The 24,957-nt window shown below is 41.8% G+C and overlaps 1 protein-coding gene across 2 annotated transcripts in view; it reads left to right on the top strand.

Annotated features, from left to right (window-relative positions):
* Positions 1-24,957, top strand: part of PALLD (palladin, cytoskeletal associated protein) — a 486,054-nt gene that overhangs the window by 207,911 nt on the left and 253,186 nt on the right. For both annotated transcript variants that reach the window (XM_073606212.1, XM_073606220.1), the window contains 4 exons: positions 2,848-2,953; positions 3,427-3,501; positions 8,560-8,701; positions 19,144-19,167. In XM_073606212.1, the coding sequence (XP_073462313.1) occupies positions 2,848-2,953; positions 3,427-3,501; positions 8,560-8,701; positions 19,144-19,167 (347 nt within the window). The remainder of the gene's footprint in view (positions 1-2,847; positions 2,954-3,426; positions 3,502-8,559; positions 8,702-19,143; positions 19,168-24,957) is intronic.

The following is a 24,957-nucleotide window of genomic DNA, read 5'->3' as shown; positions in this document are numbered from 1 at the left end:
TATTACTTAAGTTCTATGGATGAGCTTTCTGGGGCTTCTTTTGACCTGGTTTAAATTTCCTTGGACACAACAAGTCCTTTGGGATATCTTTATGATGCTGATGAAGGGTAGCCCTTTGTTTAAATGCAAAACAGTATTTGTGAATAAAATCAACATACATTAGCTGTACAAACACATGTCCCCTCTCACCCATGTCAGTATATACCCCCACAAATGATCAAAGACAAATGAATAGCTATTTACAATAGTATATGTGTTAATGGTATGTTCCTTGCAGCATGTTTTTTTTAAGATTATACATTTTTAAAACCTAAGCTTTTGCAATGTGCATTTGTGTTGTTGTTTGAAACCTGTAATACCCATTTTTTTTTTATTTAGTTTATTTAGTGTCCAGGTAGCCTTCTTACATTATTCATGAGGATGACAAATGCAGAAATATACCTTATCCATATTAAATGGTTTTTGTAGCAAACAGTTAAAAGTATGGCTCAAAGCATATCCCTTTCAGACTGACATGAGGTGTGACTGGCTTGTTTCCAGCCTAGGGCAGTCTGTCTCCATATACAGAATGCTAGAAACAAGTACATATCAGACACACAGAGGCAGTGATTCAGGTGCCTGCAGTCAGACTTGAACAGTCGGAAACTTCAACAGCAGATGTTGAGCAAGGGGAGCTGTCAGTAGATTAATCAGCAACCTGTCACTGATGCAGATCTCTCCTCTGTGTGAGAAATTGCAGAGAGAAGCCTTTATCGGAAAGCCTCATACACAGTAAGCAGTGAATGAAGAGGTGATAACATATGCCAGCTATGACCACATTTCACACTTTTTATTAGTTTTCTCTTACTGTAATATTCTGTAAATGTACTAAATGAATCCTGTCCAGGAAAGGTACAGTAATAAATCGTGTACAGTACAGATTAGAGGTACAGTCATATCTAAAAAGTGTCTATCACAACCATACATTTTTTTCTCTCATTGCCTAAACAGCACTGTGAAAACGGCAAATGAAATTTTTGTTGTTGACTGTAACAATGACACATTTGATTTTGATATAGAGCCTTTAAATATTAACAATATTGATATAATTGTTTTTTATAACCCTCCACAATATATTACCAAAACACTAGACTAAATCCATCATTTCTTAGGGGCTCTGCAGTGCTTAAACTTACCTTTAGTGTCACTCTAGTGCTCATTGTTGCTCAGTCAAATTCCCAGAGTATCCAGGTATGCCCTCTGCTTTCTCATAATGCAACGCTCAGACCCTTAACAGAAAGTTCCAGCAAATTGTCAAAGCAGCAGCAGAGCTCAGGGTAGGGTAAAAGTGACACTAAAAGTAAGCAATGGCACCTGAAGGTTCCTGACACAGAGTGGGAAGGTTTGTTATGTGACTTTGGTGGTGAGATCTCTATGGTTGATTTCTTGAGCCGTTCTGGCCAATATAAAGGGCTCTCACTTTCCCTGTTGGTTTTTAATGCATTTCATATGATAAGAATATGCAACAGGTTGGTTGGCAACACCCTCCAGATGGGCATGAACTCCCAAAACTCTAAGGTGGGTAGGAATTTCATCACTGGGGTCATCAAAAGATAGTAAAAAAAACAGTTGTAGATCCTGCCCACCAGATTCCACCTAAAATTGAAATACATTTGGTTTGAGTGCAGCTTTTAAGAGGTGGCAAAAGAAGGTCATGGATAATAGTGCCGTACAGGGCAGTTGATAGCTCCTCAACCTTTGAATTATGCCTGTAATAAAACAACACTGAACAATGGTCACACATGCATAACTTTGTCAATATCCAGATGTGAAACTTTGCAAGTTTGAGAGTAAACAACAGGAAGAAAAGCTAATGCACTTAGGCTCTACAAAGCATATATTGCTGGTGACAATAAACTAAATATATAAAAAAGGAAAATGCAGCGCTTAGAAATTATAAGTGTTCACAAACACCAAAACACAGAATAACAAAATCATAAAGGTGAAAGTCCATAAATCCTAGGATACACCCAGGGTGCATAGCCAAATGATTAGTAGATGAACTAAAGTCCTCCACCGATACACAAGCACACTGGGCCTCTTACCCCAAGGTATGAACCACTAGATTATAGGTGGTCATGCAAGCTTTCAAATAATCCTCTGGCTAGTCTCCACTTATCAGTGATAACTTCCGGATAAATCCTGTTGGTCCCTCTGGGATATTCCCTCCACAGGCCACATGTATCAGAATGAGAACACACCACGCTTGATGCAGTATATCAAGACAATCAAAGGCTTTATTGTGGATAAATGGCCTTTGATTGTCTTGATATACTGCACCATGAGGCGTTGTCTGTTCTCATTCTGATACATGTGACTCATGGAGGGAATATCCCAGAGGGACCAACAGGATTTATCCGGATGTTATCATTGATGAGTGGAGACTGACCAGAGGATTATTGGAAAGCTTGCATGACCACCTATAATCTAGTGGTCCATACCTTGGGGTAAGAGGCCCGGTGTGCTTGTGTATCGGTGGAGGACTTTAGTTCACCTGCTAATCATTTGGCTACGCGCCCTGGGTGTATCCTAGGATTTATGGACTTTCACCTTTATGATTTTGTTATTCTGTGTTTTGGTGTTTGTGAACACTTATGATTTCTAAGCGCTGCATTTTACCTTTTTAGAAAGTTTGAGAGTAACATATTGTAAATTACCTGTAAGGCAAACATATGAAATTACCTGGGCTCTTGCTCTGCTGATTATATATATATTGTTTATGTTTACTTTTAACTTGGCTGTGATACTTGGATCTCCGGTACTGCAGAATCCTACAATGAAAACACACATCTGTTTCATTTTTTTTAGAGCTCAAAAGAAAACAACATCAGTTTCACTAACCATAGGACCATCATCACCAAAATGTGGAATAACCACTGCAATAATGCAGCCAATTTCTATTCCTGTCCGTCAGGTAGGTCACTTTTACTCTTAAAGTCAGTAAAGATTGCAACACACCTTAAATGAGAATTATTTCTGCTAACATACACATGATGTAGATTTCCTTTAAAGATTTTTGAGTATTTTAGAAAATTGAGTACTATCCGTGATACTTTTTTTATTTGCACTAACATACAATTTTTCAGGACAAGCTTTCGGGGTATGTCCCCTTCTTCAAGGTCCAAGCAGTACTGATTCGGTACTGATTTTGGACCTTGAAGAAGGGGACATACCCCGAAAGCTTGTCCTGAAAAATTGTATGTTAGTGCAAATAAAAAAAGTATCACGGACAGTACTCAATTTTCTCTGTCACAATTGCACTAATACGGCTACAATCAAATTGAGTATTTTACATAGCTTATCTTAAATTATCCTTTATTACTTTTTATACTGTATATAAATAAATGTTTACTGTTCAGATGACTAAAAACTGATATCTGTTAACAGGTCCAAAGCCCTACATCTTATTTGTGTCGTCAAGATGGGTCCAGTTCTAGATTCTCTTCTCCTTCTTTCACCAAGGTTTGCTTACACATGATACCTGCAGAAATATACACATTTTTTTGCTGTACACTTTTTGTATGAAAATAGAGGGTGCATAAAATTGTATATTGTTGACAATTATTATTTTTTACTGACACTTTTATATCCTTACATGCTTTGTCTGAATATAGTTCTTCAGCTTGAGAGTCAGTAGTCAAAATCTTAGGAGTCTGAATTACTGCCTGGTCAACTGCTTGACCTTACTCACTCTTCCCTAGCTTCTAAGCACCTACCAGTATCTACTAATAAAGCTCTGTACAGTAATTTAAAACAACAGCTATGGGTTTCTGTGATATAGTTATTTGAATTCATAAGCTGGGAGACAGGCTTTGAGGTAGAGCAATTGGCTGGGCAGCAATTGTTAAACTTGAAAGTGAAGATAAATGATGGAGAAAATATAAATTGTTCATTAGTAAAAGCACACCATAGAAATATTTACATAGAATAAATATTTAAAAGAGAAGTGTGAGATAAAAAAAAAAAAAAATCATACATACTCAACTAGGTTGATGCAGCATCAGCCCGATGCTGTATCTGTCCCCTGGAATCGCTAAGACTGAGAACTGAGCATTCAAAAGCTGCAGATCACTCAGTTCTCCTTCGTCGCTGAGCAGAAAACTGGCTACTGACCATCACTGTCTCTCTGCTCTGCCCCTCCAGTGCTCACTGGAGTGCCAGACTGTGGAGGGGGCAGGAGCAGCTGGCTCAGGCTCTCTGCGGTGTGCTGAGAGACTGAGCCAGCTGCCGGTCAGGCATCTGGGTGGATCCGGACATTAAAGTCGTGATCTCTCCAGAGCATGGACTGGCTGAGTGACACCAGCTGACAATGGACTTTAGCCAGCTGTTGGCTGAATACAGATCACAGGAATGCAGAACTAAGTGCATTCCCGTAATCCACAGCAGAAATGGGGCCAAAAGAGCTTTGGCCCTGCTTCTCCTTTAATACCGAATATGCAGGTTCCTGCATGTGTAGATTTGCACAGTTATATTAATTAAATATGTAAGTCTACTTTCATTAACAGTGCTCTAATTCTCTCTCCCTAGCCTTCTTAGAACTGAAGGCATTTCATTTTGGATAGAGAAAGAGAGGGTTATAACCCATAAGTTTTGCAACCTGTGTCCTCTTGTGGACTTTTTCATTCTATTAATTTCATTCCTTTCCAATAGCCACAAGAGGAAGTGCAAGGAAACCGTCCAAAGTGAAGGAAATCGCTAGTAGTTACTAGAGTCACCAGAATTATGTCCTCATAGGAAGATTTTCCCTCTTGTTCTGATGACCTCTGAAAATTTGGGATTTTCTTTTATTTTTAGTGACATCCTCCAGGCTAAATTCTTCACAGCGAGCCCTCATATTAGTATTCATATGGGATTGTCTCTCAAGCCTCTTTTTACTGGTTGGCTCTTTGCTCCATTTTAGGCCTCATGTACACAGGACATTTGAAAACCTCTTATGAACGCTGGAACTTGACAGCTAGTAACCGGCATTTAAAAACGTCCATTTTGCCACGTTTACATGCCGTGTTTATGCGCGTTTAGTGGCGTTTATGCGCGCTTGTGTTTAGAAATGTTTTTACAGATCAGTAGACCCTCCCAAATGCCTCCAATGCAGGAAAAAAGACAGAGTCTCTCTCTCTCTTGTCTGTTTTTTACCATTGTTAATGGTCAGAAAACAAAAATGCTTATAAACACGAGTTACCGCGTTTACACGCTGTTACAAGCATTTGGCGTTTCAAATGAATACCATTCTGAATGCAAATTTTTGCTTTCAAAAACATGCTTCTAACCTCAACTGCTTCTTAGCTGCTATAAATGTCTTATGCCGCGTACACACGAGCGGACTTTACGGCGGACTTTGCCCGGCGGACTGGATTTCGTCGGACAATTCGATGTGTGTGGGCTCCAGCGGACTTTGTTTTCTCAAAAGTTGGACGGACTTAGATTTTAAACTTGTTTAAAATTTATCCGTTGAAATCGAGTCCGGTCGAAAAGTCCGCTCGTCTGTATGCTAGTTCGACGGACAAAAAGGCACGCTAGGGCAGCTATTGGCTACTGGCTATGAACTTCCTTGTTTTAGTCCGGTCGTACGTCATCACGTACGAATTCGACGGACTTTGGTGGATTGTGTGTAGGCAAGTCCGTTCATTCACAAAGTCCGTCGGAAAGTACGTCGAAAAATCCGCCGGGCAAAGTCCGCCGTAAAGTCCGACCGTGTGTACGCGGCATAAGTGTACATGTACCCATAAGATGACATTGAGGAGAGTTCAGGGGCTCCTAAAGTCCAGTTACCAGCTGCAGTGTACATGAGGCCTTAGTGTATATTTCTTTATTTATTAGAAGGTTAACATTTCATTGCATGTAGAGTAGTTTTCTTAATATTATTTCAGCCATATGGAACCGAGAGCCTAAAAGTAACTGTGGTTATATTGTCATAGCTGTATATCAGTCAAAGGTGGCCTAGGGAGGTTTGTAATTGAATCCTACCTGTGGTACTACAAATCCCAACATTTATTGTAAACAGGTTATTTTAATGGTGCAAGACCAGTTGCAGACAAAACTTGTCTTGTTTTAATTGAATGAGCAGTTCTGTAGATTCATTCAGCCACTCGATACTGTAAAAAAAACAAAAACAGATTAACAAGTAAAGTGTTTAAATGTGAATAAACCAGTAATACATATTTTCATTTGTAGGGGTCTGATAGCCTAAGAATACTAATAGGAGGTTGTGATTTACAAATGTGAATAGTAACATTGCTTCTTATTTTCTGCATTATATAGTTTAGATCTTAACCCCTAGAATACTGTAATCTGTAGTTTAATGTCCTAAAGCACATCTCCCCATGTCAAGCGAATGTTAGGCTGGCCATTGGTGGACAGAATTTCGAATGAAAATTGTTAGGAAAAGCCTTAGGAAAACTTGTTCGAAATTCCCAGAACATTTGAATGTCATTTTGTTTGGAATGAATGGACTTTACCAAGTGAAAACCACATACACTGTTCAAAATGTGTTCGTTCAAGAAAAATTTTTCATCCTGTTCCTTTGAATTTTCTCTTCACTACGGTCGAAAATGAACATCAATTTGACCCACTAATAATTAGAAAAATGAGCAAACTTTCTTAGAACATTCCTTTCCTAATAATTTTCTTTTGAAATTCTACCTATCTATGGACAGCTTAACCTCCCTGGCGAATATGATTATTTCAGATTTTTGTGTCTCAAAGCGGTACAATTATTTTGCATAGAAATTTGGCGTTTTATATTGTAGGCCTGTAATTTTTAGCAATAACACACTTAAATCTGTCCACCAAGAGTCTAGTAGATATCCCGGGTATGATGAAGTTTGAAACACAAAATCATAAATTATAATATAATAAATAAATATAAATAATAAAAAAAAAAATAATGTAATAATAATAAAATAAATTTCCCCACGATTCACTATCGCTCAATTCTGCAAGTGTTCTAATTTACTATCGCTGTTTTCTAGCTGGTCTAAAACCACTTTTGACGTAAAGGGACACTTTTTGGTTGCTATGGACAATCTCCAGTTTCCAGGCAGAAAGAACAGTATATATCATATAAAACTGCATGCGGAGCACTGGACAAAGCACTGGGGACAAAAGGAATGTGAAATAATTTCATACAGTACTGTAATCTGTAAGATTACAGTGTACTGTATGTGTTATGAATTTTCACTTTTTTAAATCTGCCGCCAGGCTCCGCACCCATGCGTTGCGACGCTCGCAGAGAACGGAGCCTGGCACAGAGAGGCTTCGGGAGGAGGACAGAGCCTGCAGACACCGCGGGGGGACATCAAAGGATCCTGGGGACAAGGTAAGTATACCGCACCAGGATCCTGAGATGTAATCCTGAGTGTGGCTCGGGGTTACCGCTAATGGTGCTGAAATTTAACCCCGAGCCACACTCGGGAAAACTGTCAGGGAGGCTACAGAGGAGGTCCAGCCTGGGTGAAAAAAAGTAAAAGTCAGCAGCTACAAATACTGTAGCCGCTGACTTTTAATATTAGGGCACTTACCTGTCCAGGGAGCCTGCGATGTCGGCACCCCAGTCAATATTCGGATCAACTCCCGGGTGCTGCTGCCGCTATTCCTGGTAAGGGTACCAGGCAGTGAAGACTTTTGGCTTCACTCCTGTTCCCTACTGCACATGCACAAAGTGCGCTGCACTTTCTTATTGGCCCGGCGGCGGGGGAAAGAGGAGGGGGCTGAACTTCCAGGGGAGGGGGATTGGGCCTCGGCCCGCCTCCGGAAGTGGGGAAGGGGACCTGTCAAAAACAGGTCCCCCGTTCCCCCTGAAAGGTGCCAAATGTGGCACCGGGGGGGGGGGGGGGAGCATATAAGCGAGAGTTCCACTTTTGGGTGGAACTCCACTTTAAATATGTGTTGCATCTAAGAACTAGCAGCACGCACCTTTGCGATCTACTGTGACCCCTGCACCGCCAAAGGACAGCATCCCTGAAATGATCTGGTGGAGAACAGGGCAGGCTAAAATTACATGCAAAGAGAAATAAAAATGCTTTACCATACTGGTCCTGCTGCCCTAGGCAGCCTATGAGTGCACTATGGCACAACCTGCCTTCTATAAAAATATCTCTTTGCATATGGCATGCTAAATGCCACACCAGAGTTTTGGGTGTTTTCTATTAGTAATAAAGCTGATGAGTTATTGTATATGTTAGCAGATTCTTATCCGTGGGGCTTGGTTTACTAAAGCGTGCAGAAAGGTAAAGATCAGTGAAGTGAGGCGAAGTGTACACAAACATTCAGTCATGTGCATGGAAATAAAAATACAAATAAAAAAAAGAGCTTCTTCTGCCCTTGACTGGACAGTGGAAATGAACACAGAATAGTACTTTAGTAAATCAGGCACACTGCCTGGTTCTTACATAGAATTATGGATTCAATAAGTGTGCTTTTCATGCCTGAGTAAGGCAACATTCTGAACATGTACCCTGCACTGCCTTATCATTGCTTTCAGACCATTAATTAGCTGTGCCTATTTATTTTTTTGAAATATAGGAACTTCAGAGCCTGTCAGCATCGGAAGGGCAGGTTGTCGTGCTGGAATGCAGGGTAAAGGGCACACCGCCAGTCAATGTCAAATGGTTTAGACAAGGAACTGAAATTCAAGATTCTCCCGACTTTAGAATTCTCCAGAAAAGTAAGATGGATATGTTCACCAAATATATTCTAATGTGGAATGTACAGGATAAAAAAATGTATTGTATTTGATATAAATGAATGGTGATGAGTAACATTTGTATTGTTTTAGATTGCTGCTGTTATGTTTCTTGCTGTGCAGAAATAGCAACATCCTACATTTGGGAGGGATAGAGCTTAGAAAAAAAGTCACTCATTTTATGTTACAAACCTCTAGGGTTGTTGGCTGTCTTGGCCTCACACCTAGTAGCTCACAATGTTTGAACTGTAAGATTATTATTTTTTGGACATTGTGGTCAGATTAATACGTACATGGTCCCATGTCTGCTATGTTTTTGACCATAGAGATAGCTTACTTATTTTGAATCACTCTACAGTGTTTGGATCAAAGGAACATCAGTACTTTTTCATTAACAATGATGAAATCATGATTTTTTTCCCCCAAGGGTCACCTAACCTGTCTTAGTTGGACTCAAATGAAAATTTGGAAGAATGAAGTATTTAGTTTCAAACTTACATAGTATTGTCTCTATCTGTCAGCTTGAGAGTCAGTGGTTAGGGAATAGATAGTCAGTTGGTCAGCTGTTTGACCTAATATGTTTCATTCCATCTCCTGAGTGTACACAACAGAGATTGTTTGTTGTTTACCTCTTTCTTAACAATGGGACGCTGAACAGGTATAATAATTAAAAATGGAAGTAAATTTATAATTATACAATAACATCATGTTTTAAAAATCAGTTCACATCAGAAGATGCAGCCTATGAGGAGGGATTACTGCAGAGGCCTGAGCTGGTAAAATTCTCATTAGGCTTTACACAAGGAGGTAGTATATTGCCAATCAGCTTCTTAGGGCAGAGGGAGAGGCACTAATTTCATTGGAGGATTCTATTTTGTGTGCATGCTCCTACTCTGAGCTGTGTTTCCACTATAAATGCTACATTGATCTCTACAGTCCATACATTATAATATGAGTTGCATTAAGGCAGTCCATTCGTTGTGTGGGCTGCCAATGCACCCTAGTGTGCCAAAAACTGCTCCAGACATTCACCCTCACTAAACCTATAGCTGGATGTGTGCATTTGTCCTGCACAAGAGTGAACACAGATACAAAAAATAATGCCTTTGGAGTTGATCACAGCCATGAAAATGTTCATTGTAACCATAGGTGCTGTTGAACTTCCTCTGGGTCCTTGTGCATCAATGAGTTCACCAGCAAAACAGTTGCGTAAAATTGGCAAGACCCTAGAGATTTGTCTGCATTCCTATGGGAAAAATAAAGGCACTTGCGACCTAAAGCCTTATTTGGTTATCAGGAGCCACATACAGAATCTTTTGAGTAGAGAGTGTTTAGGCAAAAACACACTTTTTCCATGCCCTGATCATTTAGACTGAGGAGAATTAAAGTTCAAAAAAGATCACAAACCCACTGAGGTTTCTTTCACTCCTAAATTCCCTATTTTAAGCATTTACAAATAAGAAATGCAATATTCAGAAGGAAGAATAAGTAGCTTAGTGGAATGTAAAAAACTATGTCAGTTAAATAGTTCTTTTATTTATACACATCTCTATACCAGAACAGAGAGAGGGACAATTGAGGAGGAATGAGGGGCAGATTTATGTCCACATTTAATTACAGAAGAGAGACAGTCATTTCAGTTGAGGAACAGTTGGAGGCTATAGATTTGTATAAAGCTGAAGAAATGCGCTATACATATCTAAAAGAAAAAAAGACTTAAAAAGACTGTAGATTCCCATTGACAGCCCTACTTGCCAGCGGGAATGCCTAATCTTCTGCTATTTTTCTGCTGGCAAACAAGTAGCGCTCTGTTAGCATACCTTCATATTTAAATGTAAATGTTTGAATAAAGAGAATACCACTTGTATCATTTAATACTTTTCATGTGAGCAAGGAAATAGCTGTCACAGTTCTGAAAGATGACAATGACATTCTTTCTACAAAATCACTCTTTGAAATCTTCACTAAGTAATTGCAATTTGTGTTCTACATGTAGCAATAAAGTTATATTAAAGTAACAACCTAACAACCTAACCTTTATTCTCCTAAGATAATTCATACACATCCACTACCTAATGACCCTGTAATCTATTTTTTTTAATTGTTTTTTTTTACCTTGGTTTTTCTGACTCATTGTAATGTCCTCAAAGAGCTCCCAGACATATTCTTTCTCCCCCCTCACTTCCGTACATGTTAGTTGCAGTTGTATGCACTGCCCTGTGGACACTACAAATCCCATAGTCCATATTGTGAAAGAGAGGGTGGTTACGTTCCTACATACAGTGGGACCACAGAGAATGAATGAGGAGAGAGATGGAGAGAGCTGGGGGGTGGAGAGATAGATTTGGGTGTCATCAGCGTAGAGATGATGTTTAAAGCCGTGGGAGGCAATCAACTGACCCAAGGAGGTGGTGTAGATTGAGAAAAGGAGAGGTCCAAGAACAGAACCTTGGGGGGCCCCAACGGAAAAAGGAAGAGGAGAGGAGGAAGTAGAGTTGTAAGTGACACTGAAGGAGTGGTGGGATAGGTAGGATGAGAACCAGCGAAGAGTACAGTCACAGAGACCAAAGGAGTGGAGTTTTTTGAGGAGGAGGGGGTGGTCCACTGTGTCAAAGGCAGCAGAGAGATCCAGGAGAAGTAGTACAGAATAGTGTCCATTGGCTTTAGCCATTAGTAGGTCATTTGAGAGTTTAAGGAGAGCAGTTTCCGTGGAGTGTTGAGGGCGAAAACCGGACTGAAGGGGATCAAGAAGTTTATTTATGGTCAGATGGTCGCTTAGTCGGTTGTAGACCAGTCTTTCAAGAAGTTTGGAGGAGAAGGAGAGTAAGGAGATGGGACGTAAGTTGTTGAGATTGGTGGGATCCAGTGAGGGCTTTTTTAGTATGGGGGTGACTAGCGCATGTTTCAGAGAGTTTGGGAAAATGCCACAAGAGAGGGAGAGGTTGAAACACGACCAGACTTTTCCACCGGACTGGTCCGACGAAACAAATCTGTCGGACAATCCGACCGTGTGTGGGCTTCATCAGACCTTCAGCGGACTTTTTCTGTCGGAAATCAGACGGACTTTAGATTTAGAACATGTTTCGTATCTTTCCAACGGACTCGAGTCCGGTCAAAAAATCTGTTCGTCTGTATGCTAGTCCGAGGGACAAAAAAAGGACGCAAGGGCAGCTATTGGCTACTGGCTATGAACTTCCTTATTCTAGTCCCTTCATACGTCATCACGTTCAAACCAACGGACTTTCAACCGGACTTTAGCCCGTTTGTGTGTGGGCAAGTCCAGTCGTTCGAAAGTCCGTCGTAACTCCGTTGAAAGTCCGTCAGAAAGACCGTCGGACCTTTGATGCTGAAAAGTCCGCTCGTGTGTACGCGGCATTACAGTAAGTCAGATCACAGCAGAAGAAAAAATGTAATTTAAAGATTTGGAGTAGGCTGAACAGAAAGTACTATTCTGAGATGGGAGCATATACTTGAATAGAATTTTTTAAACCAGAGGTTAGAATCAGTGTAAGTCTAAGAAGGAACATACAATACCTCTTTCAACCACATAACTCTATGGAAGAGTGCTACTTGCTAGTCAGCCAGAAAATGTTAAGACCTTCTTTTCCCTAGAGACCTCAAAATCATTTCCGCTTGCACATTATTATCCTGTACATTCAGAGTGGAAGTCCAGAGTCGTCAAGTATATATTGTTCTCCTGGCTAATCTCCTTGCTTCTGCAGAGGTTGAGAGGTTATACATTGTACTGCATCTCTCAAACCCACAGACAGGAAAGTAGTTAACTGACGATTATTATTTCAAGCAAGCTACAAGTGTTTATGATCTATGTGTATGCACGCTTCTATGCAAGAATACAGACCGGTCTGGATGGTTTGTGCTTTTATATAGGTGCAGCATCCAGGTTAGCTAAAATCACAGGAAATATTATGTAACATGTAAGGTTGATGCCAAAAGATTAGTGAAAATGTCATGAAGCAAAATACCTGTGTGAGAAGCCTTAGGTAGAAGCTTTCCTGGCCATGTACTATTTTAAAGAAGTATAGCCAAAGCTTTTTTGGTCCTACTTCTCTTATGGATCACAGAAGTGCAGTTCATTCTGCATTCTTGTGACCCATTTTCAGCTGACAGTGGGCTAGAGTCTGCTATCGGCTGACACCACTCAGCTGGTCCAGCAGTTGATCTTGACTTTAAAGTCGGGATCCACCAAGATGCCTGGACCAACAGCTGGCTCAGCCTCTAGGCGAGCTGCGAGAGCCTAAGCTAGTTGCTCCCACCCCCTGCACAGCCCAGCACTCCAGCAAGACCCAGTGAGACTGACAGTTATCACTCCCTGCTCATAGTGGAGGGGAGAACTGAGCAATCAGCAGTGTTTGATCGCGTACTTCTCAGTGCAGAGGTGGCAGGGGACAGATGAAGCATTGGATCGATGCTGCATCCACCTAGGTGAGTATAACATTTTTTTTTTTTTTTGGAAACCCATAATTCTCTTTTAAGGACAGCAAAACTAACATTATTCAGCTGCACCAATCTAGTATGCATTCCAGAAGTCAAAGTATAACAGCTTCTGTCAAATGCTGCTTACATGGATATCTATTCTTGTGGTAGTGTCAGGAACTGGTGTGACCAGAACCGTGTGATCTGCGACAGAGGACACCCAAACGTATATAAGTGAAAATATATATTAATTTATTAAGGAAAGTGAGTAATAAATAACAACCAACTCCAATATGACACAGTGCAACAACCAACCACAGACAGAGACCTACAAATAACAATAGACAGATAAATGCAATAAATGGGAAATACCAGGTTCATAAACAATAGCCAGGCCAGGGTCATACACAGCAGATCAGCAGGGAATGTTCCAGAGACGTAAACATAAGCCAGGCCAAGGTCATACACAGGGAAGTCAGTAGATGGGGTATGGAACACAGGACAGGGAGAGGATGGATGGGTCAGACTGCAGGCAGGGATCCAAGGTAACAGGTGGGACAGGATAGGGTCCCAGACAGGGAGACAGGGACAGGATCAGGGCTCAGGGCTCAGGGCTCAGGGCTCAGGTTCAGGATCAGATAGCTAGCAGGTCAGGAGGCAATGACGAAATCAAGGCAAACATGTGAATGTTTGCCAGGTATTTATAGGCCTGTGATTGGCCTCAAGTGACACCTGATTGTAGGAGGTACTGTCTGCTCCACACTGCCAGGATCCATCCGCTGGTGGACGCCAGTACTGCGGCCCAAAGATGATATACTATTAACAGGGAAAAGCTCTCCTGACAGTTCCAAACTGCCAGGAGACACCTGCTGGTGGACCTCAGTACTGCATGCGAAATAACAGGTCTTACCAGCGGATGGAACATTTCCTGACAGTACCCCCCCTCAAAGGAGCGGCCTCCGGACGCTCCAATTGGTTGTAATTGTCCATAGTCTATGGTATTAAGCAGAACAACAGATGGTGGCACAACAGGCAGAACAGGTGGTGGCACAACAGGCATGGGCACTTCAAGCTGGGCAGCAGGCTCATCAAGCTGGAGGGCAGTCACCGAGACATCAGGCTGGAGGGCAGACACCGGGACATCAGGCTGGAGGGCAGACACCGGGACATCAGGCTGGGCGGCAGCAGGCACCCGGACATCGAGCTGGGCAGCAGCAGGCACCGGGTCATCGAGCTGGGCAGCAGGCTCCGGGTCATCGAGCTGGGCAGCAGGCTCCGGGTCATCGAGCTGGGCAGCAGGCTCCGGGTCATCGAGCTGGGCAGCAGGCTCCGGGTCATCGAGCTGGGCAGCAGGCTCCGGGTCATCGAGCTGGGCAGCAGGCTCCGGGTCATCGAGCTGGGCAGCAGGCTCCGGGTCATCGAGCTGGGCAGCAGGCTCTGGAACATTGGGCCGAACAGCGAGCACCGTAAGGGCAGGCATACCAGACTGGAAGGTGGGCACACCAGACTGGAAGGTGGGCACACCAGACTGGAAGGTGGGCACACCAGACTGGAAGGTGGGCACACCAGACTGGAAGGTGGGCACACCAGACTGGAAGGTGGGCACACCAGACTGGAAGGTGGGCACACCAGACTGGAAGGTGGGCACACCAGACTGGAAAGCTGGAACGTCAGACTGGAAAGCTGGAACGTCAGACTGGAAAGCTGGAACGTCAGACTGGAAAGCTGGAACGTCAGACTGGAAAGCTGGAACGTCAGACTGGAAAGCTGGAACGTCAGACTGGAAAGCTGGAACGTCAGACTGGAAGGCTGGAACGTCAGACTGGAAGGCTGGAACGTCAGACTGGAAGGCTGGAACGTCAGACTGGAAGGCTGGAACGTCAGACTGCAAAGCTGGAACGTCAGACTGCAAAGCTGGAACGTCAGACTGCAAAGCTGGAACGTCAGACTGCAAAGCTGGAACGTCAGACTGCAAAGCTGGAACGTCAGACTGCAAAGCTGGAACGTCAGACTGCAAAGCTGGAACGTCAGACTGCAAAGCTGGAACACCAGACTGCAAAGCTGGAACATCAGACTGGAAGGCTGGAAAACCAGACTGGAAGGCTGGGACATCAGACTGGACGGCTGGAACATCAGACTGCAAAGCTGGAACATCAGACTGCAAAGCTGGAACATCAGACTGCAAGGCTGGAACATCAGACTGCAAGGCTGGAACAGCAGGCTGGAAGGCTGGAACAGCAGACTGGAAGGCTGGGACATCAGACTGGACGGCTGGAACATCAGACTGGACGGCTGGAACATCAGACTGCAAGGCTGGAACATCAGACTGCAAGGCTGGAACATCAGACTGCAAGGCTAGAACATCAGACTGCAAAGCTGGAACATCAGACTGCAAAGCTGGAACATCAGACTGCAAAGCTTGAACTTTAGACTGCAAAGCTTGAACTTCAGACTGCAAGGCTGGAACATCAGACTGCAAGGCTGGAACATCAGACTGCAAGGCTGGAACATCAGACTGCAAAGCTGGAACATCAGACTGCAAAGCTGGAACATCAGGCTGGAAGGCTGGAACAGCAGACTGGAAGGCTGGAACAGCAGACTGGAAAGCTGGAACAGCAGACTGCAAAGCTGGAACAGCAGACTGCAAAGCTGGAACAGCAGACTGCAAAGCTGGAACAGCAGACTGCAAGGCTGGAACAGCAGACTGGAAGGCTGGAACAGCAGACTGCAAAGCTGGAACAGCAGACTGCAAAGCTTGAACTTCAGACTGCAAAGCCTGAACTTCAGACTGCAAAGCCGGAACATCAGACTGCAAAGCCGGAACATCAGACTGCAAAGCCGGAACATCAGACTGCAAAGCCGGAACATCAGACTGCAAAGCTGGAACATCAGTCTGGAAGGCTGGAACATCAGACTGGAAAGCTGGAACATCAGACTGGAAAGCTGGAACGTCAGACTGGAAAGCTGGAACATCAGACTGCAAAGCTGGAACATCAGACTGGAAGGCTGGAACGTCAGACTGCAAAGCTGGAACATCAGACTGCAAAGCTGGAACATCAGACTGCAAAGCTGGAACATCAGACTGCAAAGCTGGAACATCAGACTGCAAAGCTGGAACATCAGACTGGAAATTGGGAGCAGGTTGGGTTACTGGCAGGATTGTATGAGTAGGGAAGAACTTCCGTTTCTTCTTTGGCTTAACTGCTGGAGATCTGTAGGTGGCTGTAGGACTGTAGACAGGAGGTGAGGCATACTGAAAGGAAGGGCTGGGATATGGCAAGGAAGGGGGAACAGCAGCCAGAGGGAGTTCTTGTGGGAAAGTTGCAGGTATTAGAGAAGAGGCAGGTGGGTTAAAGGCAGGATAGGTACAGGAAGGAGAAACAGGGCATTGATACTTGGTGGGGAGCAGGGTATATTGGGCTGTAGCTGAGGTTGCCATGAGCGATGGGGGAATAGATTCTTGGGAAGGCAGGTGATTAATGGCAGGGCTGGGTTGTTGTGGCTTGGCTAAATTAAAGAGATCTGACCATGCCTGTAGCACAGGATGAACAAACATTGATTTACACACAGCCTGACTAACCAGAGATTGCACTGAATGGATGCAATCAGACAACACCTGCGGGGAACAAGAGGCATAATGTTCCTTGAAAAAGGCTGGGTCATCCTCTAATAACCACACCAGAGACTCAACCTGATCAAAACTGAAGGGGGGAGAAAAATCATCCCTGCCCTCTGGAGTACTGGACAAGGCTAGCTCTGCACACAGCTGGATCAGAGGCTGAACATTTTCAAATAGCAATCTACCCTGATCAACCAGAGAATGGGCCAGATGGATACACTCCAGGAGCTGATCCCTGGCCCACTCTTTCAATACCAGACGACAGTAATTGTTATCCTCCAACACCAGTGAGGCAAGGAGAACAACTGTTTCTGATTGCATTTTCATAGCACTACAATGGTTCCTTTGCGCAGTCACTTCTGGTCAGAGATGGCCTTGATTTACTGTCAGGAACTGGTGTGACCAGAACCGTGTGATCTGCGACAGAGGACACCCAAACGTATATAAGTGAAAATATATATTAATTTATTAAGGAAAGTGAGTAATAAATAACAACCAACTCCAATATGACACAGTGCAACAACCAACCACAGACAGAGACCTACAAATAACAATAGACAGATAAATGCAATAAATGGGAAATACCAGGTTCATAAACAATAGCCAGGCCAGGGTCATACACAGCAGATCAGCAGGGAATGTTCCAGAGACGTAAACATAAGCCAGGCCAAGGTCATACACAGGGAAGTCAGTAGATGGGGTATGGAACACAGGACAGGGAGAGGATGGATGGGTCAGACTGCAGGCAGGGATCCAAGGTAACAGGTGGGACAGGATAGGGTCCCAGACAGGGAGACAGGGACAGGATCAGGGCTCAGGGCTCAGGGCTCAGGGCTCAGGGCTCAGGGCTCAGGGCTCAGGGCTCAGGGCTCAGGGATCAGGGATCAGGGATCAGGGATCAGGGATCAGGGATCAGGGATCAGGGATCAGGGATCAGGGATCAGGGATCAGGATCAGGATCAGATAGCTAGCAGGTCAGGAGGCAATGACGAAATCAAGGCAAACATGTGAATGTTTGCCAGGTATTTATAGGCCTGTGATTGGCCTCAAGTGACACCTGATTGTAGGAGGTACTGTCTGCTCCACACTGCCAGGATCCATCCGCTGGTGGACGCCAGTACTGCGGCCCAAAGATGATATACTATTAACAGGGAAAAGCTCTCCTGACAGTTCCAAACTGCCAGGAGACACCTGCTGGTGGACCTCAGTACTGCATGCGAAATAACAGGTCTTACCAGCGGATGGAACATTTCCTGACAGGTAGATTTATTATTCTTCCTATAATCATTGCAAAACTGTTCTGATTTTTGAATTGATTAAAAGAACAAGACCAAACATTTACTGGCCTGACTTCAGTCAGACAGACTTCCCTGCCAATCAGAACACCCAAAGTCATTAGTCCTAATTGAAAGGCTCATCTGTAATCTTAATGTCGCTTGACATTTGGATTACACTTGTAACTTGCTTGAAATAGACTAATGTCTATGGCTACTACCTTAATTTTAATCATACATGTAATAACAATTAATCAGTTGTGGGTTTGATATTTTAAACAATCTTTCTCTCAAAAAATATAATTTGGCATAAACAAGTAAAATATCAATTTTGTCAAAGGACCTATTGCTCCTTTCATGATAAAAAACAATTGTTCCCAGGCCAGTAAACAGTTCATTGAAATTCATAATTCATCTGTTGGCGGTATAGGTAGCATTAGACTGAGTGCTTGCAAATAATGTCTTTTTATTTTATTGGATGCATAGATATTCTGCAGGTTCCTTGAGCAGGTCTGGTCCTTCCATGTTGCTTCACTTTTACAGAGGGGGCCTGCTGAACAACTTTCTCTCGCTTTATTCATTGTTATATACTGTATGTGCCCAGTGTGAGTGCCATTATATATTAGTAGGGGCCACACTTTAAAAACATTGCCATTTGGTTCCAGTTAGGATTATTTTTGCTGGCCATTAGGCTTGAATGCTGCTGATTGTTTTGTATCTGGTATGTGTGTAGCTAATGTAGCTATAATCATATTATACACCTTACCAACCAGTTACATATATGTATCACTTACCAGTTTGTTATTTTATGGCCACTGTAAGGGCTTGATGCCTATCTATATCCCTGTGCAACCATATTTCTAGTGAGTTGTAAAACAATATATATATATATATATATATCTGTATCTATCTATATAGATATATCTATATATCTATATAGATAGATAGATAGATAGATAGATAGATAGATAGATAGATAGATAGATAGATAGATAGATAGATAGATAGATAGATAGATAGATATAGATATAGATATACAGTATATGGTATTTTCCCAAACTGTTTAAAACATATTCTTTTTGTGTTTCCTTTTACAGAACCACGCTGTGCTTCTGAACCTGGTAAGGAGTTAATACATTTTGAAAAGTTTTGTTTGCTAGCAATGGGAGTTTATCAAAAAGCACACGATCTGGGTTCATAGTGGTGCAAACATGATAAGACCAATTTCTTTTTTTAATAAGGAGCTACTGAGGCCCCTTAAAATGATGGCAATTAAATGTCTGTGAGAAAAATATCAATTCCACACATACACTATATTTATGTTTGTGAATTGAACATCATTTTGAATGAAACATCATGTGATGTAAAAATAAAATTAAGATAAAATCTATGTGAACTAACTAAATGCAAGTACTAGAAAAACAATGTAGAAAAACATGGACTTTATAGGCACCCAATTGTTAATATATATATAATTTTATTGAACATCATGATCCATGAAAAAACATTCATAAAAGTATAGGTTAAAATAAATGATCAAATCAGGCTGCTAGTATAATCCTGTAGACCAAACCAACCCCACAATAACAATGTTAAAGCAAACAGGCGCTTGAAATGTAGTGGAATCCAGGGAAGGTTGGTATGAGTGAAGGCTGCCTGATGTAGCTCAACATCGGGCAGCCTTGACTCCCAACCTTCCTTGCTTTAACATCGTTATTGTAGGGTTGGTTTGGTCTACAACAGGAGTTTCCAAACTTTCAAAACTAAGGGCCAGTTTACTGTCCTCCAAACTTTAGCAGGGCCGGACTGTGGCCTGTGGGAGTAGAAAATGCCCTGGCATCGGTGGAGGTAAGCAATGCCATAGGCTTGATAGTCAGTGGGTGTAAAAAAATTACATCATTGGTGTCAGTGAGGAATAGCGTCCCATTGGTGTCAGTGGGAGAATTAGTTCCACATCTCTGGTGTCAGTGGGAGAAATACCATTCCCATTGTTGGTGTCAATGGGAGGAATAGTGCTACGTCTTTGGTGTCAATGGAAGGAACTTTGACTTGTATCAGTGGAAAAAAAAAAGCCTCCAAGGGACAGATAAAGCCAGGAAAAAAGGCCACATCTAGCCCACGGGCCACAGTTTGGAGACCCCTGGTCTACAGGATTATACTGGCAGCCTGATTTTAAAATGTAATTTTAGCCTATACTTTTATGAATGTTTATTTATGGATCATGATGTTCAGGAAAATTTATATATATTTTAACTATTGGGTGCCTCTAAAGTCCATGTTTTCCTGCATTGTTTTTCTAGTATATGATTTAGGGAGTGGCACTGTTTACATTTTCTGGACACTCACACTACCACCCTGTAGTGGTGAACCCTCCATTTACTTCATAAATAAGTGCAAGCTTTACAGTCTCTAACTAAATACAGTTGTCAGAATTATGTCATTGCAGTTAAAGGGGACTGACTTAAATGGCAAACCAGGATCCTTGCAAAAATAGCTAAGTCAGTCTCTGGATATCTTGTGTCATAAGACTCTAAGTGCTGTCAGTCAAATTTTAATCATGTATTAATATAAGATTTTCATTTTTTTTTTAAACCTTATACATTCATGTATCAAGGCAATTTATTATGCCAAAAGTCCAGCTGTTAGCCAGCATTAACTGATCAGACTTTTGCTTTCACATATAAGATTGACCACCCATGGAGTAATATTCTGCATGGTTTGAATTATCTATCATAAAGCTTCCTGGTCTGTATTGCACAACACAACACTATATATGTATTTTTTAAATGCTAACACTAAAACAATAAAGTAAGCTTTGTCATACTGTTGGGGTCAAATGTATAGATGTAGTGTTCATAATGACTCCTAAAAGCATGTTAAAACCTAGACACTGCTCATCATAGACATGCATGTGTCATAAAGAGTAGAAGACTATTATACTATTAATCAGCTCAGTCATAAACTTACACTTGTTGCCTTAGGGAGGTATCACCTTTAAAGAAGGTACCTTACAGATTACTATACAGTCGGTAGCACCGTCCCTACACGCACTGCACACTCACACAGCCTGGGGATTCCAAGACCAGCAGCTTTTTCTCATCACTCCTTCCTCCTTTCCTGCTAATGTGTTCTCCACTTGTTCTGTCTAGACGGAAATCACCCCCGTATCACAGACTGTTTTGTGACTTAATAAACAGTCCAGTTGTTTAAGCCTACATCCCAGTTTGTCAAATTACCTGATCTGTTCTCTTTTATGCTCATTTGACACAGTGCCGATTGAACCCTTGAAAGACAAGGTTGCTAGGGGGAAAAAAATGAATCATTGGCCAGCTGTTGCTGCTTTCACCCATTACTCAGCTGTCTAGAAGTGGCCCTATCAGATTTCTGCAGCGTACTGCCTTTGTGGTGACATGTAAAAAGTGCTTTTATTAGATAAAAGGGAAGAAATTTTATTATAATGTCTAAACCATCCGCTTTTATGCTTTTGTTGTGAGTTCCTATACAGCAGTCAGACAGTTGTGAAAACTTTCCTCAGGGATTCCAGTTAGGGAAAGTTTTTATTAAAAGCAATAACACATTTATTTGACTGCGGCCCTGCATGTCCTCAGGATTAAACAAATTGCTTGTCGGGCTCGTTAGTCGACTGATACAATATAAAACAGAAAATTGCACCAAGAATAAGATCTCCCATTTTAAGTAGTTATCTTTGTGGCAGTTAAATTGTTTGTTATGCCTCATTGCTTAGTCACTGTTAAAACCATCTTGCAGATATTAGAGATTAAAGCGTGCCATAGACTAAGCAGTGATTTCCAAGAAATTAAAAGGGCAACAATCAGCCTGAGTGCATTTTATAGTCAGCTCTAGCTTGTTAGGACTAAAAGCAATGCTAATATTGAATAAACTAAATAAAGTTTTCAGTAGATAAGGAAATGGTTCAAACTACTCTCAGTTTTTCTTTGTCCTGTTGGGGAGATGGTCCTTCACTTCCTGTCCCGGAGACTCAACTGGAAGTGAGAGGAAGCCACTTCAAAGTCAGGGGAGATGTCCTGTGAGATGGCATGTCCTGGGACAGATGTCCACCACGGAAAGGTTTCCACTCATCTCCTGTTCAGGTGGCAAGTGTAACATTTTTGAATTCTCATCACTTTCTGTCCTGAAAGCAATAGTCACAGACAGCAATAAAATCCTGAGAGATTCTAACCAGGGACAAATTTTTATAATGGGACCTGTAGATGCGTAGTTTTGGTGCCCTAAGGCTTCATGTACACTAGCAGCTCCTAAACTTGAGTTTAGAAGCTTTTGCCTTTTTTTGCCAAAGCTCCTGAACTCAACTCCCTGAAATCCTATGTGTCAATGTACACATAGGCTTTTAGCAGAGGTTAGGCGAGCTTCAACCTCCCTCTCCTGAATGCGGAAGAATCACATTCAGGATAGGAAGGTTTTGACCGCTGGCTGCGGGAAAATGCAAAACGTAGCAATATGTTTTGCATTTTCCCATTGCTTCAGTAAATGTAGGCAGGGTGCATATGAAGCCTTAGTAACACCTGTTTGCTATGATCACCTCTTTTAATCAGAACATTTCCTTGATTTCTTAGTCATAACTTTGTTTAAGATATTAAGATAATGTGGTTGAGAATGAAATCTTTAGATTTGTATCTGAAACCATCAACTAACACAGTGAATATAAGTATATTTTTATTCTATAGCTGGCCATAGAAGAGTCAGATTTTTTTTTGTTCAACCAGCAGGTTAAACGACAAAAAAAAAAAATACTGACCCAATTCCCTCATCAATACATTCAAGGTGGATGGGGGAATCCTCCTGCTGTGTCGTTGCATTCTGACAGTGGGAAGGCTTCCCCGCCATCAGAAAATACTGATCGGTGCAGCAGGCTATAGCCTGCATCACTGGTCGAGAGGAAATTTTCCAGCCAGTGCGCTTGTACAGAAGTCTGTATATCCACAGTGCTCATGGATTGAAATTTGTCCGATCCCTGCTAAACCAGCCAAATTTAAATCAATCTGTGGGTAGCTTATGCTACCATATTTGAAACCAGCCATTCATACTGTTGGAATAATATCCTGGACCGTCAGAATTTGACATCAATACAACTTACAAAATTATGCTGTGACTGGCAAACCATTACTGTTTATGGGGTGTATTTCTCTGTTGTATTGTTTTTAATATGAAAAATTTCAATAAAAACCTATTGAACAGGGCTTATGTAGTTAAATAGGAGTACAGCATGGCTGAAAGCATGATTGATTGAAAGGAGTAGAACATATTCACTTTGAAAGTGAATTTTCTATTACTTTATGTGAATGAGGTGAAACAAAGCGAAAATTCACTTTGCAAAGAGTGTGCAAAAAAAAAAAAAAAAAAAAAAAGCTCACACATGATTAGTTGATTCAAGTCAGCACAACTTCACCTCATTCACTTAGCTAAGTTGTTTATTTTCTGTTTTTTCTCTTTGTAACATAAATTTTTACTTACCTTAGTGATATTGAACAGCATAATATATTGCAGCTTACCAATCCTTGTGATGTAGATGTAGTGGCTGCATTAGTTTTTTCCCTTTATTTGACTTGATCCAGCCAGTAACGCGCTTCCTGTCTTAGGGTGTCTACATATTGGATGATGTAGTAAAGCAGACACCTTTGGACAGCACCATTTCCTTTTGGGATAATTGTTTTACATAAATGAATAAAAGCTGACTATTGTAGATACCCATGCAAGTGGTAAATGATTTGTTCTAACACTCTAACTGTTACTTTGCCTGGACAGCTTGGTCTGTTAACCACTTGCCGACCAAGCCATAGCCGAATGACGGCTACAGCGTGGTCAGCTAGTCCTGGGAGGGCGTACTTTGACATCCTCCTGAACCCTGGGGTGCACACCCGGAAGCATCCGTGATCACTGGGTCCTCTGAACCCAGTATATCACAGATCAGGGTAAAGGGCCAATGCCAGTGGCCCTTTACCACTTAATCGCTCTGTCCAACAAACTGGTGCATGCTCGGTTCAGCTCTCTCGCCTCTCCTCACACGAGATGGGTACAACATGTGAGGATGGAGTTGGTGCAGCAGAGCGAATGGACTGGATCTGAGGTGCCCATAGCGCTGATCTGTGCCCATACATGCACATCCGAATCTCATGCATGTCCATTTGTGCCTCATACATGGCCATCGGTGCCTCGTATATGTCCATCCGTGCCTCATACAAAGAAGAACCTCAAGCAAATGGGATTTTAAGGGCAAAATCACTTTGAAAAAAATTATATTAATTAAAAAGTACAATTTTTATTATACGAAAATTAAAAACAATTTCTACAAAAAAGGAATATAAAGACAATACAATTACAGTGTATTACAGTAATGACAAAAATTCAAATCCAGCGCGTTTCGAAATGGTTAATTATGCAATCTTCCGCAGGGATAATTTTTGCCATTTCTGAAAAGTACAAAACGTAATATAAATATACATACATCTCATAACATGCAAATGAAGCCTGTGTTGAAATATATATATAAAAAAAAAAAACAACTTACAAAAATAGTGATTGACATGAAAGTTTCCAATGGTTCATCGGCTATCCACCAGATCTATATAGGCCTTTAATCATGCAAAGGAACCCCTGGATTTTGAGATCCAAGAGAGTCGCCAAATTGAAAAGGCGAAAAACCGCCTTGTCAAAAAATGTAGAGGGCAATGATGTGGAAATCTGTGGGAGGAACACACAGCATAAGGTAAAGCCAAAAAAAACCCAAAAAACAGATCTATATAGATCTGGTGGATAGTCGATGAACCATTGGAAACTTTCATGTCAATCACTATTTTTTTATTTATTTATTTAAGTTTTTTTTTATATATATTTCAACACAGGCTTTATTTGCATGTTATGAGATGCATGTA

The sequence above is a fragment of the Aquarana catesbeiana genome, linkage group LG01 (genome assembly GCF_042186555.1).
Source record: "Aquarana catesbeiana isolate 2022-GZ linkage group LG01, ASM4218655v1, whole genome shotgun sequence".
Classification (NCBI taxonomy): domain Eukaryota; kingdom Metazoa; phylum Chordata; class Amphibia; order Anura; family Ranidae; genus Aquarana; species Aquarana catesbeiana.
Note: the sequence above shows the minus strand (reverse complement) of the source record. Positions and strands in the feature narration are given on the sequence as shown.